Here is a 20,624-nt window from a genome sequence, read left to right on the forward strand (position 1 = left end):
CACAAAACCTCTGCAAGCTGGATGGGTAGATGCCTCCTGCCTGCCCACATTCCCCTGGTGTGAAGCTCTCTTTGCCACTCTGAGCTCTGACATTCTGGAGCCTCAGGCACTCCCCATCTGTAAAATGGGCATGGGGGACTTGCCAGTCCTAAGAGGCCAGGTGGGGTCTCTGGGAATTCCCTGAAATGAAACTGGAAACCCCAGAAGCAGCATGACTCTTTACTCAGAGAAAGCACAGACATGGCAGACAGAGCTCAGCCAGAACGACAGCGCAGGGGACCCCACCCCAGGCCGTGCTCACAGCGGGGGGCCGTTAGGAAGCTCCAGCCCCTGGTGGTGGCCCCAGAAAGCAGGTCTCAGGCTGTGCTGTGGCTCCTCGGAACCCCCAACCCAACCCTCAGTCTTCCAGATCTCTAGGTGGGCTCCCTACCAAGAGGACTCAAAGCCTGCGAAGCGAGGACCTACAAAAACCCCCTCACTATCTCTTTACCCCCAACCCCCAGCCAGGTGGGAATAGGCACACCTTTCCAGGGCGGTGCCAGGGTGGGGCCAGGGCTTGGGGTGGAGTCAGAGTGGGAGGTGGGGCCAGGACTGGGGGTGGGGTCAGAACTGGGGTGGGGCCAGGGCTGGGGGTGGAGTCAGAGTGGGAGGTGGGGCCAGGACTGGGGGTGGGGCCAGGGCTGGAGGTGGGGTCAGAGCCAAGGGGTGGAGTCAGGGCTGGGCTGGGGCCAGGGGTAGAGTCAGTTGGGAGGCGGGGTCTGGCCGGGGCTGCAGATGGGGCACCACGGGACTCTGTGCTAGGAACCCCGAGGCCCCCGCCCAGCCTGGGACAGCGCGGGCGAAGCAGCGGTGACTTGTGCCCAGCACAAAGGCTCCAGTCGCAGCACGTTTTCTTTCACCAGCCCAAAGGCCGCCCAGGCAGGGTGGGGGGCAGCCGAAGAGTGTCCACCGGCTCTCCCAGCCCTGGAGAACTTTCTTCCGCTTCTCCAGGCGGGGCCCCTCGGACGCACCGGGCCCTCACACCACCTGGTCGGTGCGTTTGCTGCGCCACACCACCACGCCGGCCATGGCGATGGTCAGCAGGATGGGCACTGCGATGAGCGGGATGAGAATTTCGTCTGGGGGGTCCTGCCAGTGTTGCCTGTCCACGGAGCAGTTTTGGAAGAACCGCCTGTGGACCCCAGCGATGAAGCTCTCCGCCAAGGGGTTGGGCCAGTAGCAGCCCACCACGTTGGTCTCCACCTCGGTGCAGTTGGTGAAGCTCTCGTAGTACCTGCAAAGGCAGAGGGCTTGACCGCCTGGCTCCTCTGCCCCTCCTCACTCTGGCCCTGACCGCCAGGAAAGTGGGGGGCAATCCTGTCTGGCTACCTGCTCTCATCATGGCTCCAGGACACAGGGGAAGGCCTCCTGCTCTGAGCCCTACTGGGCCTGCTGGGCCAGCAGGGTCCATCTCCCTGGCGTCCTTGCCCAGAGGCTCTCTGGCATGGCGACTCCATGCTCTGCTTCCCACCTCTAGGCCTCAGCCCCGCTTTCATCTGCCCCTGAGCCCCCTCCCCAAAGTGCACAGCCATGTTCTACTCCCCTTCGCAGGCTGCCGCGTCACAAACTCGATTCCCCTCGTGCCCACCCCAGCAGACAATGACCTCTGCACAGAGCCCGGTGTCATCGAGCCCAACTCCTGGCCCTCCCATCTTAAAACAGAGGCAGCAGGGCTTCCCTGGTGGCGCAGTGGTTGAGAGTCCGCCTGCCGATGCAGGGGACACGGGTTCGTGCCCTGGTCCGGGAGGATCCCACGTGCCGCGGGGCAGCTGGGCCCGTGAGCCGTGGCCGCTGGGCCTGCGCGTCCGGAGCCTGTGCTCCGCAATGGGAGAGGCCACAACAGTGAGAGGCCCGCGTACCGCAAAAAAAAAAAAAAAACAGAGGCAGCAGAGCCCAGCATGGAAACTCTGAGGCCATGAGCCCCCCAAAATACACCTCATGCCCCGTCCTGCATCTCCTACGTCATCCCTGCCTCATCTTGGTCATCCACACCCGTCACCTGCTTCCTATGAGGACGTGAAGTCCCAACGCCCAAGGTCTGGACCCAGCATTTCTCAAGTCTTCCCAGGGGGTACTCTGGGCCTGGCTTCTTTTTCCAAGGCCAAGGGATGTGTGGAGTCACAGCCACTTGGACCTGCAAGACCCTTGTCACCTAAGGCCACTCTATGGGCTCCCCGGGGAAGAGGTCTCTCTGAGGCAGGCCGAGGACCAGCGGCCTCCCAGTCAAGTCAGCTTGCCCTCATTTACCTGTTTTGGGGGAGCGTGTCCCACCTGTGAGCCCAGCCCCGGCCTGTCTTCCTCTCAGACGTCACGTCCCCCAGCCCCCATCTGACAGGACACGTGGGATTCCCCCCACCCCAGGGTCTTCCTGTCTGTGTCAGGCAACCGGAAAGGGCACTCAGCAAACCACCCATGAGGAGCCACGTCCATCCAGCGGGCTGGCTCTGGACGGTCCTTGAAGCCAACCAAGGGCTACAGCTACCAGGACCCAGAGTTCAGCCCCACGGCCAGCTGGCCTGGGATTAGCGGCCCCTGGGAGTGGTGGCCTAGGCTGGCAGCCATTGTCCAAGGTGCTCTGGTGAGAGGGCTGGTCAGACACGTGCCAAGGTGCACCAGCTCCACCACTGCCCACACTCTCTTGCAGCTGGCAGAGTCCTGCATGCAGGACAGGTATGGGAGCGGGAGAGGCTCCTGCCTCAGATCCCCACAAGCAGCAGGCCCTGCGGCCCCCCTCCTCCCTCCCGTGCGGACCCAGGGCGAGTGGCCTGGCCTGAGCAACAGGAAGGAACTGCTTCCTGCAAGGAGCTTCCTGTACAGAACCTCGTCTCTGCCTGGAAAGGCGGTGGGAAACAGGGCGGCTAATCACTAAACCAGGCCTTCGTAGTGCCCACGCCTCCCAGCAGCCCCGGGCAGTTTCCCAGTCCAGTCGCTTGGGTTGCTGGTCAGGCACACGTCTGCCCTGCACCCCTCAGCTAACGCAGACAAGGGAGAGCCACACGAGGCAAAAGAGAGCGGGAAGCAAAGGGTACGGCCTGGAATCTGTGTGCAGAGCCGTGATGTGGCCCCTGGGACAAGCTCAGGCTCTGGGACACCTCACCAGGCAGGTCCTCAGGCAAACCCATCACTCCCCAAGACCCACCCCTCCCACTGGGCCCCGTCAGTGACCTGCCACCCCAGACAGAGCCTCTAACTGGACACCCTGCCAAGCCCCGACCCACCCCAGGGCTCATAGGGCTGAAACGAAGCAGATGGAGCTAGGGGAAGCCCCACTGTGGACAGCAAGCCTGCAGGGGCTGGGGAGTGGTGTGTGGCCCGAGTGACCCCCCGTGCACAGAAAACAGCACAGGACAGCAGCTTAGGGGTCAGGATGAAGAATCAATGTCCTTCAATCCCAGCTAGCCCACTGACCATCTTCCTGACTTTGTCCACATTACTTAGCCTCCATGAGCCTCAGTTGCCCCGCCTGTAAATGGGGTTCATAATTCTTATCCGATAAGGTGACTGAAAGGACCAAATGAGGTGAAGTGAATACACTCCTGACAAGTGCCTGGCACATAGTAGGTGCTCGGTGAGGTCTCGGGGTGAGCCCCAAAGGCCAGGAATGGGGCAGAGCTGAGCATAACACCCATCTCCGCGGGTCGACCTACGGGGCCAGGCGCAGAATGCCCACACCTGGTGCTTCCCAAGAACGCTGGGAAGTGGCTCCGAATTTTAAGAGCAAACGCTTTTAGGATAAAAGACACCGAGAGGTCGGGCACTCAGGCACATGGCAAGAGTTGTAGAGGCCAACTCCCACATCCCAGCACCCCGCCCTTCCCTGGGCTGGGGAGGCAGAAGGCAGGGACGCACACATTCGCACACGCTGCTCCCAAGCCCTGTTAACTCGCCAGCCCAAGTTCAGGCTGGAGACGAAATCAGGGTGTCCTTCACAAGGAAGCTGCTGTTTGTGTGACATCGCAGAACCAGGGTCACGACGGTCTGTGCTTCCCAAGCGTCCCCTGGTCACCCAGGGCCTCCCCATGTCCTCCCTTCAGTCTGGCTTCCAGAGCAAGAGAAGACGCAGCCATAGGCCAGATGGGAAAGGGGGATGCAGAGGTCGGGAGTGAGGCAAACCGCCCCCGTCAGACTCCCTCTCCCGCCAGGCAAACTTCCCTACTCAGGTGGAAGTCGGCCCCTCTCTCTCCAACTCCCAGACCCCCCTCCTGGCTGCCCCCTCTGCTGTCCTCAGGCCCCAGGGCTGGATGTCTGATCTCCTCGCTGAGGCTTTAGCAGGTGACAAAGGCACAGGATGGGAAGCGCCCACCTCATCCTCCCTTACCCCAGACCCCTGTGTGTCCACTCCAGGCTTGGCGTCCAGGCCAGGCTCAGAGGACAAGAAGAAGCCTGGCCAAGCCCCTTCCCGCGCCCCCAGCCCCCCTTCCCAGCAGACACAGAAATTTCATACTGTTTGGTTCAGCGAACAACTATGTCTGCGAGGGGCCTGCCACTGTCCCTGGGGGAGTTGGGCCTGGAAGCCCCTAGAACAGCCACTGGGGGCAGAGACCACAGGGGCCGGGGTCTTGGAGGGGAAAGGGCTGATGCAACTGAGCAAATCCGGGGCTCCCAGGGAGGATGGGGCCTCCAGGCAAGCACGGCTCACAGGACAGTGTGAGTCTGCAGCGGCCGCCAGCAGCGCACCAGATTGAGATGGCCAAGTGGGAAGTGGAGGAGGGCGGGCACAGCCCGTAGGTGATTTCTGAGGAGGTGAAAGGGCCACCTTGACACTTGATGCTAGGTGTGACCAGAGGAGATCAAAAACCTCGGGAGCTTCTAGAACGTCGGGCTCTCTGTGGTGAGGCACTGCTCCCGCCACACCAGGTAGAAACCAGCGGGGTTCAGTTTCTCTGGGGTCCACTGGTCCTGACTACCAACCCAGCCCTGGCCGGTGCTGTGAAGAAAACCCATAATGACAATTTCCACCCAGCATGGACCGTGAAGAGAGGCAGGCACGCCAGGGCAGGGCACTAACCCAATTCAGGAAGGGCAGTGGGTGTCAGGGTTTCCCAGAGACATGACCTCGCTCAGAGGAATGGGGGACACACAGCCTGGAGTGTCCAGTTTGGAACTGCCAGGGTGGTCCGTGTGGGGAGTGGAGGGCTGTGAGGCTTGGAGTGGACCTCGGAGCATGCGGGGCACAGACGCCAAGGGTAGGACGTGGGCAGGGCAAGGGCGGGGCACGGGCACACGGTCAGCAGGATACAGATGGGCTGTGGGCAGAGGGTAGTCCAGCCACGGGCAGGGCATGGGCAGGGCGTGGGCTGGGCGTGGGCAAGCCACGGGCAGGGCGTGGGCTGGGCGAGGGCAGGGCGAGGGCAGGCCCAGTGCCTGAGCAGGGACACTCACACGATGAACTCCGACAAGTTGCACCACTTCCAGACCTCCACCTTCTTCATCCTTTCAGCAAAGGTCTGGCCGCAGTGGGGCAGCATGGCCAGCATGCGCTTCTCATTGCAGCCGCCCACTGGGGGACACTCCCCTAGAGAGGAGACAGCCGTGAGCACTGCTGGAATTGCTGGCATGAGCCTTGAAGGGCTCCTGCTGATGACCCTCAAGGCCAGCTGGGGTCTTCCTCCTTCACCTTGACCTCCATGTGACCCGGGGAGGTTGAAGCCAGTGCAGAAAGAGTGACCCACTTGGAGGCGTCCAGGAGACAGGACCCAGAGGGCCCGTGGCCTCCCAGGGCAGCATGGGAAGAAGCAGGTAAGAGGACAGCATGCAGAGGGACAGGGGTCCCGGGAGTGGAGAGGCTGAGGGCTGACGGAGTCCGGGCTGGGTGGGGGCAGGGAGCAGGGGCGACCACTGCACCTCGAGGGTGGGGGCACCCGCAGCATGTCCCAGGAAGCGTTCTGAGAGTCTGATGACAGTCCCAGGCCTCTGGGCAGCAACAGAGGGCCCTTGACAGTAAGGACTGCCCACCCTGTCAAAGCCACCCCCTTGAACTCCAGGAGGCCAGGGGCTGAGGGCTGCAGGGTCCAGCAACAGCGGCCAGGCCTTTGAGCACTCTTGGGGTCTGGCAGGACCCCTGCCCCAGGATTTCTCATCACTCGTCCGGAACTCTGCCCCCAACACTTCCTGTGCCCTCCACCCCCAGAGAACACCCTCCTCCCACTGGAGGACTCCCACTGGGAACACCTGCCTGTCTGACCCTCAGGACCCGTCCCCCCACCCTCTCCAGGCATCCGATTTCCAGGGGTCAGTTCCCCCCCTCGTAATCTTCCCTCTCGTGACCCCCAGCTTTGGCTCCCATCATATAATCAAGAGAAAGCCCTGCTGTGCATGTCCTGGAGTACATATGTTGTATTGATATATGTATGTGTGTGCATCTATGTGTGTGTGTGTGTGTCTTAGTGTGTGTGTGTTGTGTTCACATCTGTGTGTGTTGTGTGTGTAGGTATATCTGCCCTGCCATGTATATCCTGACATATATATGTGTGTATGTATATATGTGTGCTGCCCTGCCATGTGTGTCCTGATGTGTGTATGTGTGTTGTGTGTATATGTATGTCTGTGTGGTATGTGTGTTTGTACATGTGTGTGTCTATGTGCACGCTGCCCTACTGTGTGTATCTGGTGTATGTGTGCCTATGTGGGACTCACAACTTCACAACTTACAATAATCTTACAGTAATGAAGACAGTGTGGTACTGGCATGAGGGTAGACATATAGGTCAATGGAATAAAATTGAGAGTGCAAGAATCAACCTTCATTTTAGAATAAAATTATTTTCTCTAAATGTACCAAGACAATTCACCAGGGAAAGAATAGTCTTTTCAACAAATGGTGCTGGAATTATTGTATATACACATGCAAGAGAATAAAGTTAGACCCTTTCCTCACAATTTACACAAAAATTAACTCAAAACATATAAGAGAGCTAAATGTAAGAGCTAAACTATAAAAATTCTTAGGATAAAAGGAGAAAGTCTTTGTGTCCTTGTATAAGACAAAGTCTTCTTAAATATGACACCAAAAGCACAAACAACAAAAGAAAAAGACAGAAAGTGAACTATATCAAATTTTTTAACTTTTGTTCTTCAAAAGATACCATCAAGAGAGTGAAAAGACAACCCACCGAATGAAAGAAAATGTATGAAAATCGTATTTCTGATAAGGGGCTTGTATCTAGCATAGATAAAGGACTCTTATGACTCTATAAAAAGAGAGCAATGACCCATTTAAAAATAGGCAAAGGATCTGAATAAACATTTCTCCAAAAATATACACAAATGACCAATAAGCACATGAGAAGACAATCAACATCGTTAGCCATCAGGGCAATGCAAGTCAAAACCATAATCAGATATCACTTCACACCCCCCAAGATAGCTATTATCAAAAAGATCTAACAGAGGTGGGGGGAGGGGAGGGGAGAAAAAAAAAAAGATCTAACAAATGTTGGTGAAGATGTGAAGAAATTTGAACCCTCATATGCTGCTGGTAGAAACGTAAAATGATGCAGCCACATTGAAAAATAGTTTCCTGGCAGTTTCTCAAAATGTTAAAAATACAATGACTATATGACCCCACAATCACACTACTAGAGGTAGTAGTGTAATTTCTTTCCATAAAAGAATGAAGTACTGACACGTGCTACAGCTTGGATAAACCTTGAAAACATTATGTTAAGTGAAAGATGCCGGTCACAAAATACCACATATTGTATGATTCCATTTAATGAAGTCTGCAGAATAGCCAAATCTATAGAGGCAGAGTGCAGATTAGATTACTTAAGGCCAAGGGGGTTGGTGGAATGGGTCATCACTGCTAGTGAGCATGGAATTTATTTAGGAGTGATGAAATGTTCTCAACTGGATGGTGGTGATAGTTGCAAAACTCCGTAAATATACTAAAAAACATTGAACTATATACTTTAAATGGGTGAATGTGTGGTATGTGAGTTATACCTCAAAAAGCTTTTTTAAAAAATAAAAGTTTTTTCAAACATTCAAAAGTTGAAAGAAGGTTTTACAAGCACACTCAAACTTCAAGTAATATTTAAGAATTTCCTTTAGGGAGAAGGAAAATACTATCAGAAGTAAATATTGATCTTCACAAAGGAATGAAGAGCACCAGAAATTGTAACTCTAGGAGTAAATATATAAAGTTTGTTTCTCAATATTTAAATCTTTTAAAAGATAACTGACTGTGAAAACAAAAACAATAACGTACTGTGGGGACTTCCCTGGTGGCGCAGTGGTTGAGAATCCACCTGCCAGTGCAGGGAACACGGGTTCAATCCCTGGTCCGGGAAGATCCCACATGCCGCGGAGCAACTAAGCCCATGAACCACAACCACTGAAGCCCACGCACCTAGAGCCCGTGCTCCACAACAAGAGAAGCCACCACAATGAGAAGCCCGCGCACCGCAGTGAAGAGTAGCCCCCGCTCGCTGCAACTAGAGAAAGGCCGCATGCAGCAACGAAGACCCAAAGCAGCCAAAATTAAATAAATAAATTTATAAAAATAAATAAATAATGTATTGTGGATTTACAACTTAAGTTTAAATAAAATGTATGACAGTGATAATATAAAGGGCAAAAATGGAAGGTTCTTGTGCTATACATGAATTGATATAATATCATTTAAGAGACTGAGTCTCTCAGGGTGACCACGTGAGGTGCCTGACTTGGCCGCACACCAGACTCACCCAGGCCACAGCCCAGGCCCTGAGACAGGGACCAAGAATCGGTGTTTGTTAAACTGCCCCTACACCCACATAATTCCAACGTGCTGTCAGAGCTGAGAACAAGTGGGAAGAGCAATGCTTGCTCACAGTTACGTGCACACAGGCACGTGGAGATCTTGTGCAATGAAGATTCTAACCCCGCAGGGCTGGGGCACCAAGATGCTAATCTCTGACAAGCTCCAGGTGGGTGATGTGAGACCCAGGCCCACACTCTGCAGAGTAAGAGACAGAAAATGGGAGCGCTGAAACCAAGAGTCAGAGGGGAGTCAGACAGCCCCGTGGCTCTGCTCCCCAGCCCAGACGCACTCACTCTCCTCTCTGAGGCTCGGTTTCCCTATCTGGAAATGGAGCCATGACACCTGCCGTGACACCTCCTTGCCCGGCTTCCCTCCGCTTCAGTACTGACCAATGTCCACTGAGTGCCCTGTCCTAAGTGTGGTCCAGCTCGCCGAGCCCTGCAACAGCCCGACAAGACAGGACCACTGTGACTGGGGAAAGTCATCGACCTGCTCAGTAACACGGTAGGGGGCCAAACCCAGGTGCAGCCCTGGGTCCAGGGCCGTGCAGGCCCGCAGTTAGTGACTTTAGGGAACGCAGGCTCTCAGGCTGAGGTGGAGGCAGATGATGAGAAGGCAGCCTATGCTCCTTTCTCCCACTGGTTGCCCTGTTCCAAAGGCATCTTTTCCCCGCAGCTCACTGACAGGCTCCCCACCACAGGCTCTGAAAGTCCACCTGACATCCAGCCCTTGTACCCATTCCTGGGCCTGGTCTTGTCATCCCCTGACAGTATCCTCTCAGTATCCTTCATGGCTGTCCTGGGCTCCACCCTCCTCCCACATGGGCACGGGCCAGGCAAGTCTCACACTGTTCGCCCCTGCTGGCTGCTGCCACTCCTCCCAGCCATGGCCCGACTGGACCTGGCCTGTCTAGACCACCTGGACCACCATCTAGACCCAACTGAACCTGGATCCATGGACCTGGATGACCTGGACTTTAATCCTCTGGACCTGGACCCCCTGGACCCCTTGGGCCTTGAATACCTGGACCCTGGACCTCCTAGATGCCCCCTAGACCTTGAATACCTGGACCCCCTGGACCTGTTGGACCCCTTGGACCCGGAACCCTGGACCTGGAACACCTAGACATCCTCAGCCTGACCCAACGGCCACCTGTCGGATCACTGAGACCCAGCCCAGGGCTTTCTCCTCCTCCCCTCCCACTTCTCCCCACCACTGGAGCCCCTTCCTCCTCTCCCTTCCTGCTTCCTCATGGACAGAATCTCCATGAACCCAGAATCTCCATGTGTCCCAGAATCGCCACATACCCAGCACCACAGGGGCCTGGCCAGGGCAGGTTGAGAATGTGTCATCAAGGACCACGTGACATCCTAAGGCAGGTTTCCTAGGATAAATTCTCCCGCCCATGGGGGCGGGCAGGGGGTGCTGTGAGGATGCACAGGGCAGGCACCATGGGACACCTGTCTGATCAACCACAGGTGCCCTCCGTGAGGGGGTGGGGAGACTGGTAATTACGGCACCATTTCTTTTTTTTTTTTTTTTAATTTTATTTTTGCTGTGTTGGGTCTTCGTTTCTATGCAAGGGCTTTCCCTAGTTGTGGCGAGCGGGGGCCACTCTTCATCGCGGTGCGCGGGCCTCTCACTATCGCGGCCTCTCTTGTTGCAGAGCACACGCTCCAGACGCGCAGGCTCAGTAGTTGTGGCTCACGGCCCTAGTTGCTCCGCGGCGTGTGGGATGCTCCCAGACCAGGGCTCGAACCCGTGTCCCCTGCATTAGCAGGCAGATTCTCAACTGCTGCACCACCAGGGAAGCCCATGGCACCATTTCTGATGCACAGGCTTCAGGGGCTCCCAGCCAAACCCAACAACCTGCCCTGTGTTATAAGAGTGAGGTAAAGATGCAGATTCCTGACAACACCAAGAAAGTGTGTTGCTGCCACCCACTCAAGCTACCAGCTGCATTAGTAAAGGTCTCGGGAATTAAGTTGAAATAGAAAACCATTTCAGTTGGTTCCATCAGGGAAACAAAGAAAATGCACTGTGTTCCTTTTGTCTAGGGGACTTCCAGACTCTGGGAGATGAGAAACAGCCAAACAGATGCATTTCCAAGAGAAAGGCCTTTTATGGCCAGTCACTTGGAAACGAAATACAGGAGCTCTCGTTCTCCTCTTGCGCAAATCAGCATCGAGCAGACTGCAGGCTCTGCAGCGATGGGCCATGGCCAGTAGGGCTGTGGGAGGGTGTGGTTTCTGAAAGGTTCTGCCCCCAGTCCCTGCAGTCTGAGGAGTTCCCTCCCCACCCTGGACCTCAGTTTCTGTATCTATATGATGAATAGGGACGTCAGAGGACCTTCAAACACCTCTCGGCTAACCACCTCCTTGCAATCACTGCGTCACTGGGCTACTTGATATCCAGCCACTGCCTCTGGGCTCGCTTGAGTCCACAGAATCCAGTGTGAAAGGAGGTGGCTCAACAGCAGGACAACATTACGCCCACCAGTGACAAAAACAGTGACAGTGACATGTTCATACACATACACACTGGCATGGGCACTCTGTCTGGGGGTGCTGTGAGCCGCTGGTAGCCACAGCTGCTAGCAAACTCGAGTGCCCACAGAATGTGTGCCAGGCACTGATGGGAGCTTCCCATACACACAACCCTTTCATTCCACACTCTTGGTCCCCGCACATCGTTATGGGGACTGAACTCATTGAATCCAAATGGCTATCACAACAGCCCTTTATAGGGTGCTATTCCTGCATCCACACTAGAGTGGGGGAAACTGAAGCTAAGGGCCAGTAAGTAAGTGTCTCATAATCTTGGTGTTAAGGTGCTGCAAAGGGAGGCCCCCAGAATTCACACCCAGACCCAAGGGGCTGGTCAAGGGCTAGGCATGAAACCGAGCAGTAGGCCTTGGGTTAATTAGTAGAACTTCAACCAAAAGTGAAAAAGGATGGGGGGAGAGGCTTTTTAAACTGAAGTAAGTAAACTTAACTTAGTTCAACTATTATTTTTGGTTTTACACTGGCCAGGTGAATTGCCATGACACACGATGTCCTGATTCCCTATCTTTCCATTTGTATGTTGTTTGTTGTTAAAAAGAGGAAACCTCATTTGGGTAAGTCGAGGGAACTGTTGGACTTCACCCTTCTGTTCTTGTGCTACAAGAGTTGAACTGTGTTCTTTGTGTGTATCTTTGCATTTGTCTGGGGCGTAAGTGTGACTTCTATGGGAAACAAAATCTGTTTTCGGAATGCAGCACCTCAGGGTGCGTCCTGCAGAAGTGGACCACTTCCAGTTGCAAAGCAATGAAATGTAAAAAGATGATTTTCCTTTGTAATACAACCTGGCCATAATACTCCCTAGATTCAGGGGGAAAATTTTGCCCTTTAATGGGTCCCTAAACTACACTACTATTATGCATTAGAGCTGTTTCACAATAGAGAGGAAAAATGGGATAAGATTTATAAACTAATAAGTTTTATATTGAAATAAATACCTGATTCATGAATAAGTTTTAAAATGAAGGTATGGGACTTCCCGGTGGGGCAGCGGTTAAGAATCTGCCTGCCAATTCAGGGGACACGCGTTCGATCCCTGGTCCAGGAAGATCCCAGATGCCACGGAGCAAAGAAGCCCGTGCACCACAACTACTGAGCCTGCACTCTAGAGACCATGAGCCACAACTACTGAGCCCACCTGCCACAACTACTGAAGCCCACACACCTAGAGCCCATGCTCCACAACAAGAGAAGCCACCGCAATGAGAAGCCCATGCACCGCAATGAAGAGGAGCCCCCACTCGCCGCAACTAGGGAAGCCCACGCGCAGCAACGAAGACCCAACGCAGCCATAAATTAATTAATTAATTAATTAATTAATTTAATGAAGCTATGAGATCTCTGCCTATCTGGATATATGTATGTCTATGTATACATTATAATTATATGTCTTTATCTCTGGATAGTATTACCAAAACTAATTTGTAAATGAGCGCTACTTAATTGGCTTAAAGAAAAGTAAGTGCTTACAAATCAAACATTTCTAAATACAACAAAAAACTAACCAAAATGAATTTCAGGTTCATGTGATCTGGGGAATATTCAGTATTAAATTAATATCCAGCATTAAAGTTAGTTTAAGTATAGTTAATACAGACATGTCTTTAGAGTCATCAATGTTAAGTATGATAATTTTATTGTACCTAGGTTTACTGAAAGTCAGTAAATTCATATTATATCTACTGAAAAACTTGTCAACAAGAAAATGAATTTTGTATGATGATACTGTCATAAGTAAAAAAAATAAAGATAAGTGGTATAGAAGCTTTTAGGTGAACTCTTTAGAAGTAATTATGTTTTAGTCTTTCCAGATTCTTAGTAACTTGAAACTTTCGAGTTTTTCTGAATTAAGTTAAATGATAAACATTTCTTGAAGGTCTAGGTCATTTTTAAGATAAAGTACTGGAACACTGATTGCTAGACAAGTCTATCTTCTTTTGTCTTACGAGAGAAAAAAAAACTAAAGGTGTTTGGGTTTATTAGACACACATCTTGAACCACTTTAAAGAGAAATTATGCTATAAAAACGTATTTTTTAAAAAATGTTTTTAGAGGTTAGAGAACATGTTTATAAGTTTGCCAATCAGAAAACGTTGGTATAGCAAACAGTTCAGTTAGTTGGCTTTTGGTTTTTGCTGGCGATTACGGTTTTTAAGGGTTAAAAATTCTAATAAATATGCGATTAAACTATTAAAAATAATAAGGAAATCACTTCAGAATGTAAAGAAAATACATTGTCAGCAAGAGAAGGATGGAGATATTTTTGTTAAAGAAAAAGGGAAAATAATTTTGTCCTAGAGCTCATTGTTTCTAGATGGGAAAAAATAAGGGACAAACTTATATAGATACAGAAAGTTGTAAAAGGTTTATGGAAAAGGAACCTTAAGAAAAGAGTTTTGTGCATGGTCAGGATTGATTGAGATTAGGTTGAATTTAAAAGCAAACTAATACAGGACTAGAGTTTGTTTTTCTCTCTCTGTAAAGAGAACAAAGTTTTCCTGGAATATTGAGCAGCTTTGATAACAGACTGTAAGTTTCTTTCTCTAGCTAACTTTGAGTTTCCCAAAGGGCCCCTGAGCCATCTCAGAAAGACATATTAAACTAATTAAGATTATTTGGTCTATTAAACTACATGGAAAACATTATATGAAAAAATTTCTCTAATAAAGTTGTCACAGAGTATAACTACTCGTGACACGTATCACTGCTTGCTTTAAGTCTACTGCTTGGAGCACGTGCAATGTTTGTGTGACAATTTGATATAATTGATAAGATGTATAACCTATAAAATGTTTCCCTGTCAACATACCTTTGTAGCTGTTTGTTATGTCTGATTAGTTTTCCCCCAACATGGATAACTAGGCAAACATATAAACAAAAAGTAGGAGTAGCACCAAGGGACATGATAGACCCAGGGCAGGCAGCAAACACAATCAAGGGACAGATACTTTGATCATCAGTGCTTTCTACTGAAAGATTTGCAACCAAAAGGGGGAAATGACAGAAGAAAATTTCACATATTGAGGTATAGGGAAGTCTTTCTGGTTTACATGATTTAACTCAAATTTCATGCTAATTTAAAACAGCCTGTTTGTGGTCTATTAAACATACATTGTATGTCTGCTTTAACCATTAAGGGAAAAACTACATTTGGAGAATAGTACAAACACGCATTTTGATTATTATCCTCATTGTAATATATCTACTAATTTTCAAATGTTTGTCTAGGTGCTATGACAAAGCAATCAAAGAGGGAAGTACTGTTTTCATGATACAAAATATTGATGCTAAGCTTGGAAATAGGGACTATTTCCAACTCTGTGTCCAATTCCCCAAATTGTGGCAGGACTAGGCCTCGTTTCACCAGGAAGTAACCAGAGTGATCATCACCCCATTCCCTCAAAGATTTGGGAAAAGTTAAAACAAAAACGGAACCAAAGCCAAGTTCCTCTGCTAAGTTTATGATTAACCTTTCTATCCAAAACTTTCTTCCCTTTCATATTCTGCACCTCTTCCTCCTCAGGATTGGAAAATATCAAAGAAAAGGGGGGACTGAAACCAAGCAGGACTCTGCAGGACCCTCTCAGGTACAGAAGCCCTTCTGGGTCCCCTGTTTCTTGTTTGTAGCAAAAAGCTTTAGTCTCCTAGGGGCCTCCCCTGAGTCACAAAAGCCTGGCTCAAGAAGTAATGATTGAAAGGATGTAGACATGTAGTGACAAAAATAGCAGTTGGGCCTAGAGAATGGTAACAAGTTAAAGAGTAAATCAGCCATAGAGCAGTCACAGAATCTTTATTCCCTCCCTGAAGAGGACAGATGACAGTGTCTGATGCATACTCCTGGGCTGTTTTGTACATACTTGATAAAAACCGCCGCCAGAGGGGAAAGGCTACCTGCGTGACGATCAGACTGTCGCCATGACACAAGCAACTCCATCTGTTCTGCACACAGTCTCCTGCACGTCCTGGAAGCTTTCCTTTAAAAGCTCCTGTCCGCTGATTGGCAACGTGGAGTTGGTTTGGGGGATGCTAGTCTGCCATCTTCCTAGGTTCCTGGATTCCTGAATAAAGCATCTCTTTCCCCCCACCAACTCCTGTCTCTCGAACATTGACTTCCGAGCAGTGAGCAGCCCAAGCTGAGGTCAGTGTTGGCTCCGGGTGGGAACAGACACAGAGGCAGAGGCCCAGCTGAGTGGACTTCTCTTGACCTCACTACCCCAGGGCCCTGCACGGCAGCAACTGCTTCTGAATTAGGGTTTGTAATTTTCAAAGAAGCACCTTCCCTGATGGGCCCTTCAGAGCCCCTGATGGGCCCCTATGGTCAAGAGGAACCGCCCCCCCCCGTGGCCCTGCGCCCTGGGAAGCCAGGCCCCCCACTTGGCACAGCTCAGAGGCAGCTCAGGGACAGCAGGGTGTCAGGATCCACAGCATAGACAGCCGGCAGCCCTGAAACCCTCCTTCGAGATGCAGCAGCCTCCAGGGCTGATATGGCCCCCATCCCACCTATGACAAAGCAGCACGGGACCAAGAGCCGGTTCGCCTCTCCCTGCATCTCCCTGACGCAGTCAGGAGCCAGTTCCTGAGGCCCTCACTCTGACCAGACCAGCACCGGGCTGTGTCTGCTGAGAGGCTGGCCTGGTCCCCACCCCAGGCTCCATGGGAGGGGGACACTGGGACCAACAAGACAAGACAAGGTGGCCTCCAGAACCATGCCCACGTGAGCCCAAGATTATTAACACAGGAGATTTCTGCACAGGGTCTGCCTTTGGGCCTTCTCAACTCCATGCTACAGGCTGGTGAGGAGAACCTCGGATTCCCTCATAGTGAAGCAAAGGATTCCTCTTCCATTTCAAGGACCAAAACCTCCATCCAAGAGCTTTGTATTTGAAGGTTGCTGAAATGCCATATCAGTGCACTCCTGATTTCTGGAAGCCACCAATCACCCTTTCCTTCAACACAAAACCCAGCTAATCCTAGGGCTCTAACCCCAGAATGTGAAATGAAGTCACACTTTCTCCACCCCAGGCATCTCCAGTGGAAGGGTAACCTAGAGTTCAAGATGTCGATGGGCCTATGCCGCCTTTTCCAAATTTCACGTCATCAAAGCTGACAATGGGGCTTCCCTGGTGGCGCAGTGGTTGAGAGTCTGCCTGCCAATGCAGGGGACACGGGTTCGTGCCCCGGTCCGGGAAGATCCCACATGCTGCGGAGCGGCTGTGCCCGTGAGCCGTGGCCGCTGAGCCTGCGCGTCCGGAGCCTGTGCTCCGCAACGGGAGAGGCCACAACAGTGAGAGGCCCGCGTACCGCAAAAAAAAAAAAAAAGCGGACAATGATATTTCAAATAAGCCCAATTTTGCATCTTACAGCCAGGGAGACTGAGACCAGTGAGAGCAAGGGAGCATCCCAAAGGACCCAGGGGACAGTGGCCCCCACGGACAGGGCCTGAGACCCTTGAACCCCAGGCCAGGGCTCCCTCCTCCCAGAGCTGGCCAGGCTCAGACCCTGCTCTGCAACTCCCAGTCTCAGCAAGTCTCTCCCACCGAAGCCCTCCCCAAACACGCATACCCTATTATTTGTTCTTGGATGATTTCTTTAGAACGATTTTTCAAAACAACCTTTTCATTCAATCCATTCCCAATTTGTGAGCAATGTGTTCTCCCAGGAGTTGTGTTTTCTTGCTGGAGAAGGGATCTGAGAGGGGAAGCCTCGGAAAGCCGCCCCCTGCCCCCTCCAGCCAGTCTCTCCAGACACGCGCACACACACTCACACTGAAACATTGTCCTCGGAAGGACCGGCACAGCAGGGAAGGTCTAGCACTCCCAGTTCTGGATTCCTCTCATCCACACCCCTGCGCCTGGTGTGAACGCAGGAGCCCCGGGACGAGGAGCGCACTATCTCACAGGGAGGAGGGAGACGGACATGCTCGCCGCCGCTGCTCGCTCGGGGTGTCGCGCTGGCATGGCGTCCCCAGCTCCAGGGCAGCGAGGCCGGGGACATCGCAGCTGGGAGGGGCAGGCCCAGGCCGAGTCTGCGGCTGGCGATGCAGAGCCCGCAGGAGACCCTGCGCCTTCCTTCCTAGTCCGGTCCGTCGCCATCGGCTTGGAGAGAGCCTGGGGACCGCACCCGGTCACCCCTCGCCCCTCCGGAGCGGGGCGCGCCAGGCTCGCCCAGGTCGGTGCAGGGGAGGAGGCGCAGCCAGGTGCGGATGCAGGAAGGCAAAGGCCGCGCGGATCCCACAGCCCCAGAGGCGGTTGGGCCCCCGGTGCCGGACCGAGCGTCCCCTTACCGCAGAGCAGCAGCAGCAGCAGCAGTAGCGGGAAAACGTGCGGGCGCCGCCGCGCTCTTGTCTCCATGGCTGACCAGCTGTGGCGCGCGGTCCAGCTGTGTGGCGCACCATCCAGCTGAGGCGCGCGGTGCACCTGAGTCCCGGCTGGGGGCGCTAGGGGCGCCCGGGGGCGGAGCCCAGGCGGGGAAGGGGCCGCAAAAAGCCCGCCCCCAGGAGGTGCCTTCCCCCAGGATGTGCTCTGCGCCCCTTAGGATGCGCCTCCCTCCCACCCAGGTGCCCTCCCTCAGGTCGTGCTCCCCCAGGACGTGCTACCCCTCAGGACGCTTCCTCCCCCAGGATGCTCCCATCCCTAGGACGAGTACCCTAAGGACGCGCCCTATAGCCCAAAATATGTCTTCCCTCACTGGACAGTCCTTCCCCCAGGACGGATCCCCTCCCCAGCGCAAGCCCCCTTCCTGCAGCCCTGGGGGCGCGGCCCACCGCAAGTGAGCGCCTGGAAGGCTCCGCGCCCAACTGGGCTGCAGGGCAAGATGAGGGGCGGGTGAGGGCAGCCTGCCAAGGAGCGGGCAGGATCCTGTGGATGCACCCACCCTCCCCCCAGCCCGAAGAAGAGCTGGGCAAGGTGTCTGGAGAAGGACTGCTGTGCGTCTCTGTGCCATGAGACCGGCGAGGGCAGCGCCCCTGGGGAGAGAGCTGGCTGAGAGTGGGGATATCTCTGTGTGAGGGTGCGGAGAGGAGCCCTCAGGGTGGAGCGCAGCTGACCCCCGAACTCTTACTGGCCTCAGGCCCCCAGGATACTTTCCTGGGGCCTCGCCTGTGCCAGGAGCCTTTGCACCCCTCTGGACTAGAGCTGGTGGGGCCATACACGCGTGCACCCGGCTGCACTCCTGCACACACCCCACTGCCCATGGCTAGAACCGCGTCCTCAGGCCCTGGTCCTGCCCTGTGCCCTCTGGAGGCCTCAGGGGACAAGACGAGGGCCAGGAGAGTGACTGGGTACCCCTAAGGACCTGACCTAGAGGAGTGTCATGGGCTCCGAGGGGAGGGAGGGAGGGACTTGGGATTCTCCAACCATGGATCACTTCACCTGGCTTGGTCACCTCTGTCACCCTCAGCCCCTAGCATAGACTCTGGCCCCATGGACAGCTGGTCACATTGTCACTGGTGGGGACCCCTCTGCCCTACGGTGCCCCCAGTCCACACACCCCCCAGCACGTGCTGGTCTGAGGGCTCAGGGAGCTGGGTCAGGAAGATGGGGGCCCCCTCAGGGATTGGTTGCTCTCGGCCTGGGCCCTTCCCAAGTCAGAGGGATGGAGCAAGTGGGCTCCCCACCTGGACAAGGGCTCCGCCTCTCTGAGTGGTGGAAGATGGGTAATACCCCCACCCCGAAGTCCAGGTCCTGTGAGGGAGGGTTGGGGAGAGGGATTCTAGTACAGGCATCGCAAAACAACTACCTTGCAAGAGCTGAACTGACCTTTCTTGCGTGAGGAAGTCCACTTAATAAGGGATTGAAGCTTTCTGTGCTTTTTCTGATTACAAACAGAATTATTTCTAGGGAGAATTCAAGCTAGTTAAAATTGACCAGCCGTCCTGCCTGCCTCTGCCCTAGGTGGTGGCAAGCACAGATGCAGGGGCGACTCAGCACCTGTGACCCAGGCCTTCCACGCGTTCAGCGGGGGCTGAAGTCTCGGCCAGTGTTTCCTGCCAGCTGCCCTCTCTCAGATGCCCTGCACCAAGGGAGACAAGCCAAGAGCACGGCCCAGGTGTCCACCAGTGTCCCAGGAGGCCACAGACTCACAGAGGCCTGCACCACTCCACGAGAGAGGCTAGGCCAGACCTCGCAGGCGATTGCACACAGCTAGCAGGCTGGAATGGGGGAGATGGGCCGGATGCGGGGGGCAGATCAGACAGCACCCTGGAGCCTGCCCCAGCCTGGGGCTGTGGCTCCACACTGACTGGTACTAGGGAATGAGCACCCTGGGAGGCAGGGCGCTGGATGAAGCTGCTCCCCTGTCTGCGATGCCCTCCCCTCCCCCATCCCGTAGACTCGGGTCCCTGCACCCTACTTCCATGGAGCTCCTCCGTGCCCCAGGGCAAACTCCCGAGGCCTACAGGCTGCCCACGCATCCCCGTTAGAGGGAGTGCCTGAGAGGCAGGGCCCTGGCTTCCTTTCCCCGTGCACAGGGCACGTGGTCTGCTGGCGCAGGTGGTTTCAGGCAGGTAGTGAGAAGGGGGTTGGGAGAGTCCCAGAGGGGCCATCGTGCTGGGGCCCCACGCTGCTGCTCCCACATTCATCCTGTCCTGGCACCCGCTGGGCACACTGGACCCCCCTGTGCAGAGCTGTCTCCCCTGCTGAGAGCCGGCTGCTCCTCTTCTCTCCAGAGAGGTCATCAGAGACTCTTCAAAGGTCATCAGAGACGCTTCAAAGGTCATCAGAGACTCTTGGCTGCCCCTCCCCCCACCAGATCCAGGCTGGCATTAGTGGTTGCTATGGTCTGTGGATCACAGAAGAAGGGACGTTCTGGGAACTCCAGGGCCAGAACTTAAGAGATGGGCAGCTCTGGCTTGTTGCTGTGCACAGCTGCTTTTTCACGGACAAGGAGAAGCCATGTGGGCGGCCCTGGGATGAGAGGTCACCTCGACATTCCTCCAGCTGCACTGAGGTCCTGGCTGAGTCGGGGCCAGCCTCCCCCAGGATGGTGAGGAAGGACACGTGTTTGCTGTATACGCCACTAGGTCTGGGTGCAGGGGTGTGAGGGTGTGATGTTCCCAGGAAGACAGGAGGGGCTGTCCCTGTGGAAAGATGAGCTTGAGAGGGGAAGGTGGGACGGTGGAGGCTGGGTAAGGGGACACCCTGGACAGGTGGGTTAGGGTCAGTGCTCATGACAGTGGGTGCTGCCCTAGGACGATGCTGTTTCATCCACAAGCAATCTGCCCTTAAGAGGGGGAGAGGCTGTAGCCTGGATCCCTCCAGGGATGGAAGCCCCTACTCACAAAA

The 20,624-nt window shown here is 53.9% G+C and overlaps 1 protein-coding gene across 1 annotated transcript; it reads right to left on the reverse strand.

Moving 5' to 3' along the window:
* Positions 1 to 204: 204 nt before the first annotated feature.
* On the reverse strand, positions 205 to 17,906 carry RAMP3 (receptor activity modifying protein 3). The gene is made up of 3 exons (XM_067745738.1): positions 17,627 to 17,906; positions 5,422 to 5,554; positions 205 to 1,273 (listed from the first exon to the last, which is right to left on the reverse strand). The coding sequence occupies exons 1-3, from the start codon at positions 17,691 to 17,693 to the stop codon at positions 1,018 to 1,020; spliced, it is 456 nt and encodes a 151-aa protein (XP_067601839.1). The 5' UTR covers positions 17,694 to 17,906; the 3' UTR covers positions 205 to 1,017.
* Positions 17,907 to 20,624: the final 2,718 nt, after the last annotated feature.

This window comes from Pseudorca crassidens, chromosome 8, assembly GCF_039906515.1.
Source record: "Pseudorca crassidens isolate mPseCra1 chromosome 8, mPseCra1.hap1, whole genome shotgun sequence".
Lineage (NCBI taxonomy): Eukaryota > Metazoa > Chordata > Mammalia > Artiodactyla > Delphinidae > Pseudorca > Pseudorca crassidens.

Bases quoted from the DNA above. Each gene is read 5' to 3' on its own strand.
- RAMP3 (XM_067745738.1), bottom strand. From the start codon at position 17,693: ATGGAGACAAGAGCGCGGCGGCGCCCGCACGTTTTCCCGCTACTGCTG. The intron at 5,555-17,626 runs GTAAGGGGACGC...TCTCCTCTCTAG, and splicing joins GCTGCTGCTGCTGCTCTGCG to GGGAGTGTCCCCCAGTGGGC. The intron at 1,274-5,421 runs GTGAGTGTCCCT...CTGCCTTTGCAG, and splicing joins AACTTGTCGGAGTTCATCGT to GTACTACGAGAGCTTCACCA.